An 18,152-nucleotide genomic window follows, 5' to 3' on the forward strand; every position below is an offset into this window, starting at 1 on the left:
ACGGGCCAGAGGAGAGCATTTCTCATCCTGAGAGAGCTGGGATCTGGGATCCAGGGTCATGGATTCAGTCCGGAGGGTGTGGAGGGCTTAGAGGGTGGGAGGCTCCCCCTAGCAGATTAAACTGACTTCCATTCCAAACGCGTCGTCCTCTCTGCCGCAAGCCGCTCGTTCACCCTCCAATAGAGGGAGAGCGGTCTGAAAGTAGTACTTACCCATACCCTGATGAGTAACAGAGCAGGGAATGGAATTGGCATTGTTCATCCGTTAGGATGAAGGGCAAATGACTTGCCCGACAAGCTGTTACCACGGAATCCTGCGCCCCCCCCTACTCTCTCTCTCGTTCTCATTCCAGGAACAACTCGACAAGCACAGTCATCCATTCAAAGAGTGGGGTCATTCTATTCTAACCAGGGATATATGGTAACAAATATATTTCCAACTAACAACATTCCGAAAAATACTGAACAAACTAGCTAGCGATTCTCAGTGAAGACAAGGTTTTACTCAGGTCTGCAGAGTGCTCTGATAATAGAACTATTGTCCCTGCTGTGACTCCTGTCAATACTGATGGCTGCCACCTGCGGCCTTCAGTCCCACAAGCATTTAAAGTGCATTTGGAGGCAGAGGGAGAGCACATCCATCTTTGTGACAGAAATATATTGTGAAAAATACCTTTCTTTGATGGAGACAATCCATGATCCAAGGACAGAATGTAGAGACCCCACACAGTGCTGTTACTGGTGGGTAGGTTCTCATCTGCTTCATTTAGTTATAGTTTCAGTAATGTGGCAACTTCCAGTTTTCCATGGAAAAGTTATATTAAAATGTTTTAACATTGTACCAGGTTTCTGTAGGCTGATGTCTCCTTTGCAGACTTTGCACTTGGCTGTACTGCAATGCTTTCTTTGCGCTACTGTATATCTTTTGTTAAAGCATTTTTATTTCCACTCCTCTAAAAACAATTAACTGTACATTGCTGTTCATAACATAATAAAGGTCAAAACAGTGTGGATGACAGGTGGCTGTTTACATTTAGTCATTTAGCAGACGCTCTTATCCAGAGCGACTTGCAGTAAGTACAGGGACATTCCCCCCCGAGGCAAGTAGGGTGCCTTGCAAATGACACAACGTCATTTTGCACATCCAGAATCGAACCGGCAACCTTCTGATGAATAGCCCGATTCCTTAACCACTCAGCCCCCTGACTCTTGACTGCTGTGGAACCTCCTGCTCAGTGACTCACCTGTCTTGCCAGTGTTCTTCATAGAGGTCTTGTTGGAGGACTCATTTTCAAAGCCATCCAGAGTCAATTCCTGGTACTCTGTAGACACCTTGGTGTCCTGGTCAGCTATGTTAATGGGTGACTGGTTTCTCTCTCGGCATTCTGGGTAGGCGGATGCCCAGCCCTCCTCGGGCCCATAAGTACCTGTGACAGACAAGAACAGAAGTCAGTTTCAACGGATACAGTGCTCTTAACACAGAGAAGGACTTTATATAACCCCAAAACACATCCAGCCTTCTATCCAAGAAGGTGAAATGTAACAACTAACAACGTACATTGTCCATGAGCTCAAGGAGAGTGTCTTTGCTACATCTTTGTGTCTTTGTGCGGTTAAAATCCCTTTCCTTCGCACCCTTCCCAAGAACATAGTCACCATTTGGCTGAAGGCGTGTGGATATCGTTTCTGTCGTTCAGCTTGAACTCAGTAACGCCTCGTCAAAAGGAGGGGGGGGGGGGGTAAGTGGAGGGCAGGGTGCGTGGAGATGAGCTCTATCTCTGATGCAGGTGCTGCGTCTGTGCAGCATGGCAGGGCCCAGGGCCAGAGCATGCACTCGCTGTAGCACTGAGTCAGAGAGACGGCCAGGGCTGAAATGTCACCACCATCACCCGGCAGGGGGGGGGGGGGGGGGGGGGGGGGTTAGGTAGCGTAGGAGTTCTAGTTGCTCACGCTTCTTGATACAGACGCGAGGCCAACCCGGGAGGCTGTCCACAGAGTGAGGTCGTAGTCACCTGACCGACAAGCCACCAAGACACGACGGTGCAGTGGGCGTCTTTGTCAGGTCAACTGAAGCTTCACACTCCAGTGGAGAGGAAATGATTTGTCGCTAACACCCCAAGACACCACTCATAGAGGAAAACAAACAACTAAAAAAAAAACAGCTCAAGTCCTCAACAGCACAACAAACACATGCACTCCGGACTCCCACGGAATCAGCCAACAACGTTTGACCCAAAATCCAAATGCGTCTAAAACGGGATACCTTGATGGTTTAGGGTTTATGTATGCAAATCTCTGATTGTCTCCTCTTTGGCCTTTTCACCCTGTCACCTTGCCTTCTCCTCTAAATATGACGTCCTTCAGAGGCAGAGCCTGCCGGCTGTCCTCCGTGGTAACAGGGAGGAGCTAGTCTTTTCCCCCATCTCCTCACACTGGGGCTAAAGTGCAGGCCTAATTGAAAGCAATACCCAGCTCTCGGGTTTTAAAATGAATTTGTCTATGATTACTCATGCCCTGCGCGTGTCCGGAGCGTTTGGTAATGTCTATTTCATTGAATTAGGAAGCATCCTCTCTTCCTACCCCCCCATCCTTGCCTTCGGGCGGGTATCGATTGGAGAGGTCTGGATTGCATCTAGCAGAGCAAGGGCTCCAGCTTCAGGCTGCCATGTCTGGTAATGAATGCAGTGGAGGGCCAGTGTGAGGCCATTAGTCATTGGTTTAATGCAGCTAATGTGTGCAGAGAGCTGGGGTACGGAGAGGTGAGCCAGAGCGTGCAAGCAGAGTACCTTTATGTGAATGAGAAAACCAATAACCGCAGACTCACCTACTCCGATGCATGAGGCACCTCAGACTCCAAGACATCAAAACCTTAAACGTCATTATTGCCTTTTTTTTTTTAAAGAAAGCCTCCAGGGCAAATAAATCAACAAACAGTTATACAGTACTGTAGAAACATATTCAAGATAGCGCATGTATGTATGCACAGAGTTTCAGTTTGCTCACACAGTGCTAAATTATAGAAGCTAGCCGGAGGCGGCACTCTCTCCTTTAGTGTTCCCATGTGCATTCACCTCTGGTTCCTCCTGAGTGGAATAAGTCCAGCCGGCCACCTGGTGTCACATCAACATTTCTCCCCCCTCTGACCCTGCGTAGCAGGATCGATATATTGCAATTTCCCTCGGTTCACTTAAGGGAGCCATCGGGGTGGAAGACTGTCACCCTGTTCCTGCAAACGAGGGCTAACGACGCTAACAACACGCTGCCGATTAGCGAGCACGGGAGGCGCTGGGGTGCTGATGGGCTTGCGATGCTGGAGCTGAAAGGAGGTGTCTTGTGACGCCGCATCACCATGCTCCTCAGGTCTTTCATGGGAAAAATATGGTTTGTTTGCGAATCAACCCTTGTAGAATTCATTCTGACAGGATACACACCGAGCTCACATTGTTGAATTCATTGAAATAAATTACTGTGGTCTGCTGAAATTACGATTGTGCAGTTTATTTGTACTGTATGCACTAACAGGAAAATACATAATTGTTGTATTATTTTAAGACTGACTAGCCTTAGAGCCAATCACGTGTTCGTGACCTGGAGTCAGAATCGAGTTGCGTCTTCCTTTCCAAATATTATTTTCTGTTTTCCACAGCCAATTGTCCGCGAATCTCAGGAGAGTGTGTGCATTTATATCGGTGAATTATTAACACAGTAAATACACCTTTACGTGCTCTTGCCCTCAAGGGAGTGCAAGGCTTTTCAGTCAATTAGGAGCTATTTCTTCAACAGCCACTGTGCTTAAGACCTTGTGAAAAGCCTGGCACATTCCAATTTGCTGCATAAACAAAACCCTGATTGTGTGTTGAGGCTGACTAAAGAGCACAATTATGGAACGCTTGCTCAAAGACAGAGTTGTTACACAAACATAAACACACCTTAGGGGAAATTTGTTTTTTGAAAGAATCTGACATTCTCTGAGGACATTAACAAAACCAGCAAATGGTCTGGAGGAAAGAGAATAATATAACTAACAGCACCTAAACAGGAAACTGCAAGATAAATATTTGAAGTCGTAACACGGTAACTTAAAAAATGTGTGTGAAAATGACAGGGGGACTTCCAAATGCTGCCCTTACTGGCGAATCCTGTTGGATTCTCAAACCCTCTTTTCCGGATGCTCTAAGGTCCTCTCCCAGGGCCACAATTCCATCAAGATTAGGGGGAAATGACAGAAATCAATGTGCTGAGAAGCCTGCTGGTATTTCAGGGATCTTGGCTTTTCCAGTAGAGTCACTCAAGGTATTATGTGTAATCTCCCAGTACAGCTATCCCTCTCAATCCCCCCCTCCACCGGCACTGTCCCAGGTACTGCTGCACCCTCTCTGTCAGTAAACAATCACCATAAACTGTTCCGGGTTCTTCCTTCAGTCAGGATTGAGCACATCCCCCTAGAAGTGTACAATGCACAAGTAGAGGACAGATGGACGGAAGAGTAATAAGAGGAGAGAGAAGGTAAAGTGAAAAGAGAAGAGGGAGAGAAGTGGGGATGGGTAACTAAAGGTCGCCAGGAAAATAATTGGCTTTGAGCATTAACAGAAATACAGTCCTCCATACTGTATGTCCTAATCACAACCAAGTTATTTCTGTCTCGCTATAAGCAGCTATTAGGCAATAAGCAGTGGCAATACATCAGCGTATAGCCAGAGAAAATGGCTAATATGCAATAACCATTGGCAATGTTCTGTCCAAAAACCGATAGCTCCCATCGGCTCCACTTAATAGGTAAACCAGGGAGAGGCAGCAGCATAATCACTAGCGAAGGACAATGAAACAACATCAGCAGGGTAATTAAAAACATACGTTTGATGTCCCTCAAAAGAAACTGCCAGGAATTATTGAGAATTTCAATGCCTGCTGCAAGGCCAGTGTAACTCTGGAGCATGTCAACAGTGTTCAGGCAGAAGGCAGTCTCTCAACACCTCGGCCGCATGCCTCTCACCTCCATCACACATCTCACAGCAACTAATCATTAAGACCGGGCTACTGTATGTCCTTGAATCATTCAATTAAGGGGCAGATTTAACAATGAAAGTCTCACCTTGTGGTGGAGAGTGGAGTTGGAAGGGGCTAAACCCATCTCCCCTGACGGCAGAAATGAGCCTGATCCAGCCTGTAGCTGCCTCCAAACCCTCTCTCCTCACCTTGAGTGGAGGGGCACTCCCTTTCCTCTACCACCGGGATGTGTTAGTCAGTCCAGAGGACATCACACAGTCAAATGGGATGTCTGTCTGCCTGCCATGTCACTCAGACATAATTAGGCGAGTCAGGTGTGTGTGTGTGTGTGTGTGTGTATGTGTGTGTGTGAGAGAGGAAGAGAAAGATAGAATGTGTGCGTGTGTGTGGGTGGGTTAGAGAGTGTGTGTGAGTGGGGGGTGGGTGTGTGTGGGATGGAGGGAGGGAGATATTATGGTATGTGTGTGTATGAGAGTGTGTGTGGACATGTGAGTATGTTTGTGTAAAAGGTTCTGAGAATTAGAGATACACGCAGAGAGAGAGACAGAGAGAGAGAGAGAGAGAGAGAGAGAGAGAGAGAGAGAGAGACAAAGGGAGGGAAGGAGAGAGACCGAAATGCGTGTGTGTGTGTGTTTGTTCAGTTAAGCGCCAGCAGGCCTCTGGCCATTGGCGTCTTTCTGTGACAAGGCCCTTCAGCGTGTGAAGACACTGTCAAAGCCTGTTTCACAGCTGTCCCTGCACTACACAAACATACTTATAGATTTAAAACACACACACACAATCGTGAGTGCAAACACATGGAGGCACACACAGACCGGATATTCAGAGATTTACTGTCCTCTTCTTTGTCACAAAACATTTTCAAGCTTATCTTTCAAGAGAAATGTCTGACACAAACACACACATGTACACTATGCACACACACACATGTACACTATGCACACACACACACATGTGCACTATGCACGCACTCACGTGGCACAAATACTTACAGTAACTTCAATATCCAGGCCCATGTTACCTTCCCCTTGTCAATCTCCTTTCAACAACGATCGTCTTCAAAACCATAGTCCTGAACACGCCCCTCAACTGAGCATGAACAGATTGAAAAACAACCCAAACACACACACACACAGAAGCACGAACACACACACACACAAATACTAGGGTGGACGCACACACGCAAAGATCACACCTCCTTCACACTGTGTTATTTTCAACACCCCTTTTACACCCCATAACCCTCTGGCCAGACCTGTCTCTTAGATACATCTCTCAAGGACAAACGGACCAACCAAGCCTGAGGCCTAACAACACAAGGAAACAACAAGGATTTACTCCCTCTAGATTTATTGGGTGTGCTCAAGCCTTCGGCGAGAGCACAACCTTTGTTCTCTCACATATATATTATTATTATTATTTTTATTTATTTTTGCCCCCCTAAAACTCAGTCAATATTTGGCCTACATAGACAACGTAGGTGTCAAAAGTTTCGTCTTGGTAGCGATTGAGTTGCTTCTATTGGAATTTAGGTTCCGTTGTATGGTTTAAGTGGAAATTAAGTTTTTGTGGCGAAAAGTGAAGCCAACGGTGGCTAATTTGCTAGCCACAGTCACTGACGTTACTAACGTCACTACGTCACTAACGTCACGAAAACACGCGTGACTACCTTTGGCAGAACATTCGTTTCGCATCTGTTAACTTGGGAGATAGCTAGGCTAACTATAGCTTTACTGGAAGGCAGCTGCAGAAACGCCACAAGCAAAGAGGCCAGGGTGATAACTATTTATTACTTTGTGATATGACACACAATTGTGATGTGTAATGTACAGTATAAGCTGATATTATTAAGGAAGTACATCTACTTTCGGAAACAGTAGTCTACTATTTCACTGACGTATTAGCATCATGACATTAGCCTGTGTTGCCCGGGCAACACATACTACAGTAGTCTATGATGTAGCGTTATCTGTTTTCAATCGTTAAAATAAACATTCCTCACATATATATTTTCGTTGTAGGATTTATTCTGACATTAGTAAACGATTTGTTGGTGAAATTACCATTACCTGTGGTTTCAAACCAGTGTTGCTCACTGCAACGCTGTAGCCTACGCGAGACACACTACAAAAACATCTACAGTACACAGCTGTTTAGGAAATCAAACGGCGACAGAACATGTTCGGCACTCCCCTTACTTAAATCAAAAGTCTCTGACCACTAACCTGAACTTCATTGCCACAGCCTAAACTTTGTCAATCTGTTCATGAAAATAATTAATTTCAGCCTAAACCTTACAACGGAACGTTAAATCGAATTCAACCAACGCAATCGCTACCAAGACGAACACAGTAGTCTAGTACTGTACCGTAGTAGAATTTACCGGGGCAGCTTCTCCACACAGGGCTATATCGCATTTTGCCTTGTTACTGACAATGATCGCTACCAGTGAGCTTTTTATGAATGAGCGATTTTCCACTAAATAAATGTCAAGCTTATTTACGTTTTTGAGGGCATTTTTTCAGTTAGCAGATGGTACTGTTTGAATCGCGATTCCATCTTCTACTGCCGGTAACGTCGTAGAATAATCTTCAAAGGGGGTTCTTTATTCATGAATGAATGCAATATGAGTAGGCTAAATGCCTGAAAATATCATGAGAAGGGAAAACTTAAAAGGACGTTTAAGTCATAGAGATTAGGTCAATTTTTACACCGGTCTGCCAAATGTATTCGTTGATTCAGCTATGAGGCTGCCTCTTGCAGGGGAAATGAGAAGACATCATATTTCATTCTACACTTAACTCGTATTTTGAGTTGTAAATGAGCAGCAAAAAAAAGATGCTTTTAAATCTATGTAATCTTTATAAATAATAAGTAGGCCCTATGCATTTTTAGATAAAATATACAGAAATATCAGTTGTAAAAATGGCATTAAAATCCTTGTACAACCGACACAAGCAAGCACACCCTACAATTTCCCCAGAAATTGTACCCTCTCTAGTTCTCTCTACTCCACCACTCTGGAGGACTGAAAACAGTCAAAATGCACAAATCAACGCGTGTTACGGGCCTCATGATTGTGGATGCTAATAATCGATGAATGAGAGCATCACTGTAACGACTTCCTCAAATGACTTCAGTATCCGAATTTAAAATGTGTGTCATCTATCCAGACTGCTCAATATTCAGTTCCGAGCTTAGGACTGGGGCTGGGGATGGGGCTGGGGCTGGGGATGGGGCTGGGGATGAGTTTTAGGCCAAGAAAATAAGGGATAAAATGGGAAGAAAACACAGAAAGAAAAGCTAAAAAGAAAATAAAAATCTAAAAACTGTAGAGAAGCTAAAAGCGACAGAAACGCTAAAAACAAAAGAGAAAATAAAGGACAAGAAGACAAAAGAGACAAAATGAGAAGGAAAGTAAAGAACATAAAAAAGATGACATGAGGAGAGAGAGAAAGGGGAGGGGGAAAGAAAAGCAGAGAAGAGTGGAGACAACGAGAGTGGGATGTTGAGAGGGAACCAAACATTGTAGCTGCTAGCGATGCTATTCTTGTTTTTCTGTGGTTGTCTCATGTTCTTGTGGGTAAATACTGAATGAGTCATTTATTGGATAGAAAATGTCACTGCTACGTATATTCACTGTTCAAGGAGAATTGTCGTTTATCTGCTGAAGCTTCCTGTCACTGTGTTTGAATCGGGCTGCTTTTTATCATCTCTGTACGATCATAAATTGTTCAAATATTTTCCAAGGATATGTAAAGGTCCTTGTTTTATTTTTGCTAGCCATCACATGATTTCTACGTTTATAAAATCATAAGGATGGTGTTGTTGATGAGAATGGCAATTCAGATAAGGATGACCGTGAAGATAATAACAGTGATCACGATGATAAATATGGGGAAGAAGGATAATAAAATCAGAAGGACACTTCTCATTAGTCTTCCATTTGTGTGTGATTGCGTTGTGGTTGGTTGTTAATATCGACAGCCCGTTATCTTGTTTAGATTGGTAAATAAAGAGTCCCATTACGTCTGGGAAGCACCGAAGGGGACCCCCTCTGGTGCAAGCCCCAGCCTCGCCTCAGATCTGCACCTTGACATGGCTCTCTCTGCCCCTCTCTGCCTCTCTCTGCCTCTCTGATATGAGTGCTGATAAGCCTCTACTGCATGACGGGAGAAAAAGGCATTCTGGGAGGAAGGAATCGAACAGAAGGTCACGCTACTGACATCACACACACAGAGAGACAGGTCAGACAAAAGGCCATGGCAAAGAAGTCTGGGTACCTGTGATCTGTCCGCAGGCAGCCCAGCATGAGAAGCTGACCTTCCTATCTGTCTCGGCAACACCTGCTCTGTGTGTGTCTGGGTGTGTGTGTGTGTGTGTGTCGGTGTGTGCCGGTATATGCATGTGCATTTACACGTGTGTGGGCTGTTTCAGGCATGAGGGATTATGTGCATTGTCAAAAAAAACCCTCAGGGCTTTTTCACAGCATCAAATCCGTTTGTCCTTGTTTGTGATTACATTTAAAAGTATTCCAGTATTGTGGTTTTTGTAACATTCCACATTGTTTCAGTATTTGGTTTGCTGTGGTTGAAGGATGATGAAATCCCCTTGAGGAAAAAGGGAGAAATCTACTTGTAGCAATACTTCAAAGGGTTTAAGTGAGTTACAAGACGCTGATGAAACAGGGGACAGGAGGGAGGTGGGCAACATGACAACAAACCTCAAGCCCCGTCGTGGCCAAGGTAAGACCACACCTCTACAACAACAAACACAGAGATCTAAAGTTTGGGGTGATTTAAAGTCATCGCCACTTTGATACCCTCCAATCACAACGCTGCAACATACTGCACTGCACCATGCTACGCCTCCCTTACTGCAGTTTACAGTCGTACCTGTCCATGAAATGAGACAGTATGGCTTTACAGCCATCAGATTACAACAGAGCTACATATAAATAACAGGAAATTGGCAGAATTTAATCAGAGAGAATAACACTCATCACTAGTTGTTAAAATCCGCCAGTAATTGGTGTAAGTGAGCCTCCATAGCTCCACCCTTTCGTTTCATCTCAGTCGTACATTATTTGTTATTTCTCTCTCTCTTTCTCTCTCTCTTTATTTATCAAGTTAACCTGCTTTCCCCATAGCAACCACACATTTTACAATAATCTGAGCTCCCTGGTTTCATCTTGCAACTCTTGCAATTTGGTTATAACTCCAGAAGGGGCTTCTAAATCATGTTGATGTCATGTTTCTTCCTGATTCCTGAGCCAAAGAGAGGCCTGACAAAGTGCTCGCCGGTTGGGCTGAGGGGATGAAGACATGAGAGATAATGGCTCATCTGTCAAGGAGACACCTTTTGTTGTCTTACCTGGCACCCTAACAAAGGACAAACATGAAGACGGTAGTAGCCTACTAGCATGCACATAGAGTAGTCTCACATTTTCTCCTTCATGCACACACGTGCTCATACACACAGAGACACACAAAAGCGCTCGGACGCGCTAAAACACAATCACACCAACCGCAGTTCCTCTTTCCAACCTCTTCAAATATCCATTTAAATCTGGCTAGTCTCCTCTCATTCCTTAACCTGTCCTTTCCTGGAGGCGTGGAGGGGGAGGGGGGGAGGTGTAGGAGGATACGTGGGGGAAGGAGCGGGGGGAGAGGGCAGGAGCAGGCAAAATTGCCTCCCCTCTGGCTCCCTCCGTCGTGGCGTCCTGGGCCCTCTCTCAGGGGAGTCCTCACCCTCTGTTTCCAGCCCGAGTCCTCATCCGAGCCGTCAGCGCACCCCTATCAGCTAGTCACACAGAGAGGAGAGGAGAGAGAGCTCGAGCCAGTTGTCCCTATTGATTCTAAGTGATTCTAATTAAAAGATACAAGCTGCTTTAGATTCCAAAGTCATTCCGTTCTGGCCAGTCCTCCTGCTCCTCCTCCAGCTCCTGCTGCTCTGTAAGCGTTGCTTGATATTCCGGGGCGGCTGTTGTGTTCCTCTGGACAGGCTGAGAAGCAGCCTGTTGTTTTTTTCCCTCCCCCGCTATGCTGAGCTTTGTATCGATGACGGGAATAAATCCATCCAAGGGCAGAGCTTCCAACCCCATCTGCCTGCTAAGGCTGGGATGAGCCCTCTAAGCCTGGGCCCCCATTACTGCTCCTGGTGCTCATCCCCCCCAGCCACCAGGAGACCTCGACACCACTGATGACAGTCAATAGTCCTCGTCCATGCTAACTGTGACCTCTGCTCATGTGGCAGGACAGTGTGTGTCTATGTGAATGTCCGTGTGCGTGCATGTGTGTGTTTATGTGAGTCTCCTGGACCTGTGTGCGTGTGAGCTTGTGTGTGTGTGAGCATGTGTGTGTGTGTGAGCATGTGTGTGTGTGAGCATGTGTGTGTGTGTGTGTGTGTGTGTGAGCATGTGTGTGTGTGTGTGTGTGTGTGTGTGTGTGTGTGTGTGTGTGCATGTGAGCATGTGTGTGTGTGTCTCCCAGACCTGAGCAGGTGGGTTATGAGTCACAAAGTTAATTATAGCCGCATACTAAAAAAAAGTGGGCAGTTCATTAACTGGATCGTGATTTCAATATCAGAATGGGCTGAGGTTATTACATTGTGACCGACCTCAAGGCAGGGCTTACCAAGCTCATGGAATATGCACCTCTACTCTGCTGGTATGATGCAAGATGTCTCTATCACATGCTTGTGAATATTACACAGTGGGCATCATATTTATGAAAGTAAAACTACACAATTCCACTTGCTTGTTATAGCTACATGGATCTAAAGCTCCTGGGAGGTGAAGTCATTCCATGAGTGAGGAGGGCTCATCTGAGCCTGTGCTGGTGGGTAAAAGGGCAGATTGAGATGTGATAAATGAGGGCAGGAAGACCGCCCCTAAAATGGCCCATAAGCTGACTTCATTGATTTTTGGCCCAAGTGAATGCCCTCCAGAGATAACACAGTTATTACCTGTGTCAAACGGGTCTTCAACCAAAACTCCCCATTTTCATCCCTCAACGCCAGAGCCTAGTTACCTGGATCATGTACGGATGGTGTGTCAGGGCTCAATATGGTTCAAGTAAGATTAATGGAATGCCGATGGCAAACGGTTTGTATTTTCATCACTTAATCCCACGTGACAATCACTTTGTGAAACAAAGAGGGTCAAGGAAGACATATTTTAATGGTCAGAAGCAATGACTGAAATGAACATGATTACAGATGTGCGTAGTGACATTTTACAGTTGATACAATATGGCTGGTATTTCCAACGTATATTCGCTTTGCCATCATTCATATTTCACTATCACCATATGGCGGATCCGTGGAGAGGAAATGAGATCAGGAACAGTTAACCTCCGAGAGGGAATAGATGTGAAGACAGTGAGCGAAACAGACAACAGGCAGGAAACAAACAAATGAAGAAACTGCGGTCGTTCAGACTGGTGTTTGAGCACCTCTCAGCACACTACGCACACAAGCAGACACAGTCACATCAATTCAATTCTCATATTCCATTTAATTTCATTCATGCGGAGACAGCCGACGAGGCACTTCCTGTCTTCCCGTTTGAGACAAAGAGCACTTCCTCTGGCATGAACCTACCAGAGCTTTCCACTGAGCCATTCTTGCAACTCCATCAACACAGCACTGCATCCTTCCCTATCCACACAACCTTTACCCCCCCAGAACACATTCCATAAATCAACACCAGCAGCAAACAATGTTACAATCATCTAATAATGGATTGCACCTTTCACTAGGGGATGCGCAATCCATTAAAATTCAATTTAGCTCTGCACTTATTTCTCCAAACAAGTAAAAGTGCCAGTCATCATTTTGTGCGGGGAGCGACTTGGGCACTCCCGGGCCTGGGAGATTGATGAGAGGAGAGATTAACACTTCATTTTCGACGCCACTGGAGATACCATGACCGTAATGAGATAAATGGACTGAGGAGAGAGTCAGAACGAGGGGAAAAGATTTTAAAAAAAAGAGAGAGAGAGACAGAGAGAGAGAGAGAGAGAGAGAGAGAGAGAGAGAGAGAGAGAGAGAGAGAGAGAGAGCAAAAGGCCAAAGGACTGTGAGGTGTGATTCGGTGAGGTGGACCTCAGACTGGTTTTGAGGCCTAGGGGCATGAACCAAACAGAGAGAGAGAGAGAGGAAGAAGGAGAGCAAGACAGGCACATCCATTACAAGCGAATCACGTTGAAGTCTCCGCGTCATTTATCAGTGCTAACACTTCCCTAGCATTCCAGAGGGTTTCAGTCAGTACTCCTGGCCCACGTCACCTAGCTAACTTGCCAAGGCTAGTCTGACTAACGGCTCACCTAATCCGCTAAATACCATAAAATACCAGAAACTGCAAAGGGGATTTCACATAAATCAAGGTTCATACATTTGTTCCTGCAGCATATAGAGGAATATGTGTGTCTGCCCTTTATAGCTACTGTGGCTAGTAACATGTTTCCTTTAAGTGTCTGTGGGTGTGGCACTCATCTAGTCTGAAATGTCAAAAGGAACGCCCTGCGGAGGGCTAAACGGGGGTGCGGCGTTAAATACCGCCCCCACATAATTACTATGGGGGTAGTGTTGCATTCAAGTAGGTCCCCTTCCCCCTCTTTATGGTGTGAAACAGGGTCTTTATGAAGCAGCCCTCCATCTCCTGCAGGATACTGACATTCAAAATACCATACGTCATTCCTATGGACTAGATGGGTACTAGCGTATGTACCTCGCTTCTCCTCGATGCATCACATAGGCCCAGAGGGATGCTCTGACAACGCGCAACTAGAAAACACATTTTGAGGTATTTTATTTTAAAGCCACAACGAAGCATCCAAATCAATTCTTGCCAACTGTTTGAACTAGCATGTCAGAGCTTGTGCTGTGCGCTTCTGGGAGACGCTGTGTTCGGTGTGCTGAGAAACATGGGATGAGACTCAAAAGACACAAGGATGCCGGGTGTGCTGGGAGTTCTTCAGCACATACAATATGTTCAACCCTGTTCCTGAAGAGCTCCCATCCTGTAGGTTTCCAGTCCAACCCCTTATCCAGCACACCTGATTCTAATCATTACCTGGTCACCTAGGGAGTCAGGTGGCTGAGCGGTTAGGGAAGCGGGCTAGTATGGGGTTGGAGTGAATACCTACAGAGAAGGAGGGTGGATCTCCAGGAGCGGGACTGGATCGCCCGGCAGTATAATCATGTGTTGATGCCTGCAGCCGCATTGAACGTGTGTTTACAAAAACACACCACTTCATTGTTCTTCTTCGCTTTCTCTGTTACAGAGAGATGAGAGACTTCACTTATGTATCTGGCACACTTATGGTAATTAACCTCTCATGGGATTAGGGAAGTGCTAGAGGAGAGGATGAAATGATGAAGGGAAGAGACAAAGAAAGCCAGAAGAAAAGGTGGGGGTGGAGAAGAGAATGAAAAAGAAAGGGAGACCACGGCTGAGGGATTTGAGCTACAAATTAAGCTTGACTGTCAGGTAAAAAGTGCTCCGGGTCTTTGTGTTGTCAGTCTGTCTGCGGGACAGATCTGACAACACAAAGGCAGCCAGGCCAGCCGTCAGGTGGACGCGACGCTCCAATGCCAGGACCTCAAATGCCACATCCATAATCTGCCTGCCAATTCTCATCAAACTCACCTCCCTGTCTCTGTCTGACACGCTCCTCCCAATCGAGCCTCTGACAGGACAACCTCGGCATCAGTCCACCAACTAGCGAGCTCAAAGATAATGTTCTTGTCACTTTCCAGCTTTTCAGAAAGCTTCCCCTTGAAGGGATTGCAGCAGAGGGTTAACTCCTGCTAACCTTCCCAGATTTGATTCTTTGAAGTTTCTTCTTTTCCCTTGAAGGCTATGTTTAAGACAAATTAAGAATATCATACATATACATTCATTAAAGATGTGGAGAAAAAGCAATTGTGCATTTTTCTGTAACTAGTCAGGGAGTCAGGTGGCTGAGCGGTTAGGGAATCGGGCTAGTAATCCGAAGGTTGCCAGTTCGATTCCCGGTCATGCCAACTGACGTTGTGTCCTTGGGCAAGGCACTTCACCCTACTTGCCTCGGGGGAATGTCCCTGTACTTACTGTAAGTCGCTCTGGATAAGAGCGTCTGCTAAATGACTAAATGTAAATGTAACTATAGAGTCTCTGATATGGTAATTAAGAGGTTTGGTGAGGTCTGATAACACACTGTGTATAGCAGTGTGTCTCCCTCCTGCTGTCTTTGTCTTATATATAATATATACATTTAAATAAATGATATGAGACAAAGACGGAAAGAAAGACAGAAAGAATCTGAAGGCGGAACTAAATGACTGACACAGTTACAGACTGTGTGAACAAATGAACCAGATAGTCGGAGATGCACACTCTCCTTTCATTCTCGATTCATTCGGACAGTGATGCCCTCCACTCCCTTCCACCCCCCCACCCCCTTTCAGGGTGAAGACAGCCTTGTCCTGCTACCCAAGCCTGCCTGTCCCCTGTTAGGTCAGACTGTACCGCTACTCTCTGCTAAATGGAGTTCTTTACGTCCCTCTGACCCTGGGCAGGAATCCCATTTGGAGAGTCAGGGCCCAGTAAGAGGGAATCAGACACCTTCATTATGTCTCCGTCACAGTGGCTAGGGCTAGCTCCACTTTATGAAACACAGGAAACTGCCGACACACACACATCCACACGCACGCCCACACAGACACACCCACATCCACACACAGACATAGACATCAACACACACAGACATATCCATGAATGCATACACACACATACATACATACACACACACACGTACGCACAAGCACACACTCGTACACATGCACACGCACACAATGGCAGGCCTAAACACACAGACACACACTTCATGGCTCGCATGCACACACACCAACACAGAGCTCCAGCTCTTTCTCATCTCCAGACCTAGCTTAATTAATTTTCTGCTTGGCAATTCTTTAGCCATGATGACAGGATCCCAGACGCTAGAAACACGGGAGGATACCCCCCAAAACACACACACCACCACACACACACAGACACGCACACACACACACACAAACAAGTGCGAGCACACACACATTCTTTTACACCTTCTCTGAGGCGTGAAAGCAATTCAGAACAGAAAATGGAAGACAGGGAAAGCTATGCATCTTGCATCTTGTGGGGTATGTATGTTTATAGTGGGCTATGGTTGATGGGTGTCAAAGTGTCCTTGTACAGTACGTCTATTTAAGCAGAATGACAGAAAGTGACAACCGCAAGACTGGGCAAAGTTTGCTAAAAGGAAAACATCCACTACTCACAGAATCAATGAGTTTTTATGAGAAACCTCACTCCAAAAAGGCTCGAGCTGAAGGTCAACAGCTGCGTGCGGTTCTTTCACCCTCGTTGGGTATCACTGCAATAAGTGTCAGGTGTAAAAGTATGAAAAAGCTTCGACATTCAGAGCCCAAAGGTTCCAGGATGCACAAAGAAAAAGGTATTTTACACACAAGGTAAAAGGAGTACAGCCATACAGTACCTGTACTTACATAGTGTTTATATGCCAAAAAAGGCCATAAAGCATTCACTGCCTAAAACACATTTACTATGTTATTCACAAGAAATATCTAGAAATGTATGTGAATTTGTGAAGTCCGTCCTCCAGTCCCATCATGCTTTGTGTCGAGGTGTGAGGGGTAAGAACACAGGAAATAGGAGGTGCTCCCAGAAGATATGTGCTGTGACCGTGACTGTGTCACGCCTAATTAGCTCTCATGGTGATGGGTTTAATTAAGCATGCTCTCGTGTTCTGACCAGACAGGGGCTGGAAAAAGGGAGAGAAAGATAGGAGGAGGGAGAGAGAGAGAGAGAGAGAGAGAGAGAGAGAGAGAGAGAGAGGGAGAGAGAGAGAGAGAGAGAGAGAGAGAGAGAGAGAGAGAGAGAGAGAGAGAGAGAGAGAGAGAGAGAGAGAGGGGGATATAAAGAGAGAAACAGTTGCATATTTCTCAACATCTCTATCATAAACTCCTTTTGTGGAAAGTATCATATAAAAACCCTTTTGGAATCACACTTTGGCTCCCATAATCAAAACAAACACAATATTTACTCCATCCCCAGTCCCTGTCTCTCGCTTCTACTTCTTTTATTAGACGTACACACTTTGTGAGGTAGGGTATTGATTGGAATCAATTATTCCCTCATTTACCTAATGGGTTCAGTCAACATCTGCGTCCAAGTGGTGGCTGTGCTTAATTGGTAGTGTGTTGATAGATAGCTGTGCTGAGGCTGGTAACTGAGGGAGCTGCGGCTTTGCTGTGTCTGGGCCAGGTGTCATCAAGTCAGGCTACAAAAACAACAATCTGATCTTACCAAAGCAGAAGGGATCTGTACTGTATAAAGGGGATCAGACTGAGAAGGTGCTCCTGTATATAACAGAATACCTTGCCAGAGAAAAGAGGAGATGGACTAGAGGAGAGAGAGAGAGAGAGAGAGAGAGAGAGAGAGAGAGAGAGAGAGAGAGAGAGAGAGAGAGAGAGAGAGAGAGACTGACTAAGTGCTAAATGCTCTGAATAATTTAGCATGATGTGGCAATTTAATGAGGTGAGTCGTGGACAGATCATCAAGTGGGCCGATAGTCACAGGGTGCCCCTACAGCAGCCAAACCTGGCAAGCAACACACCAATCTACCCGGTCATAACAAAGCATTATACAAAACACACACGTGCTCTCAATAATTCAGATGCACAGGTACAAAGTACAAAACTAGCTCCTTGTTTCGTCCTTGACAGAGATACCCTTGTGTTTCAAAGCGGCACGTTTGTGTAATTATGTGTGTGTGTGTGTGTGGTGTAAGCGTGTGTGTATGTGTGGGTGAGATCACTCAGGTCTCAATGCGATAGTGGACAGGGCTCAGTGATTTATAGTGAGCAGGCCTCATGCATGTGAAGACATCTTTTCTCTTACATAGCTGCTGCTTCTGCAATCTAATCACATAGCCATGAATCTTCAATGACAAACGGCTAACCTGAAAAAGCCCCACTCCTCCAACCGGCTCGTTAAGCCATAAAACAGATTCTTAAATCATCAGAAGGCTGGTTTTAACACATCTTTTCATAGAGATGATAAGTAATCTGAATTGAAAAACTGAATTCTTTAGAGAA

At 45.5% G+C, this 18,152-nt stretch overlaps 1 protein-coding gene across 2 annotated transcripts in view; it reads right to left on the minus strand.

Moving 5' to 3' along the window:
* Nucleotides 1-18,152, minus strand: part of ptprga (protein tyrosine phosphatase receptor type Ga) — a 162,900-nt gene that overhangs the window by 58,398 nt on the left and 86,350 nt on the right. For both annotated transcript variants that reach the window (XM_062470058.1, XM_062470049.1), the window contains exon 3: nt 1,244-1,426. In XM_062470058.1, coding sequence (XP_062326042.1) covers nt 1,244-1,426 — 183 coding nt within the window. The remainder of the gene's footprint in view (nt 1-1,243; nt 1,427-18,152) is intronic.

Source organism: Osmerus eperlanus, chromosome 1 (assembly GCF_963692335.1).
Source record: "Osmerus eperlanus chromosome 1, fOsmEpe2.1, whole genome shotgun sequence".
NCBI lineage: Eukaryota > Metazoa > Chordata > Actinopteri > Osmeriformes > Osmeridae > Osmerus > Osmerus eperlanus.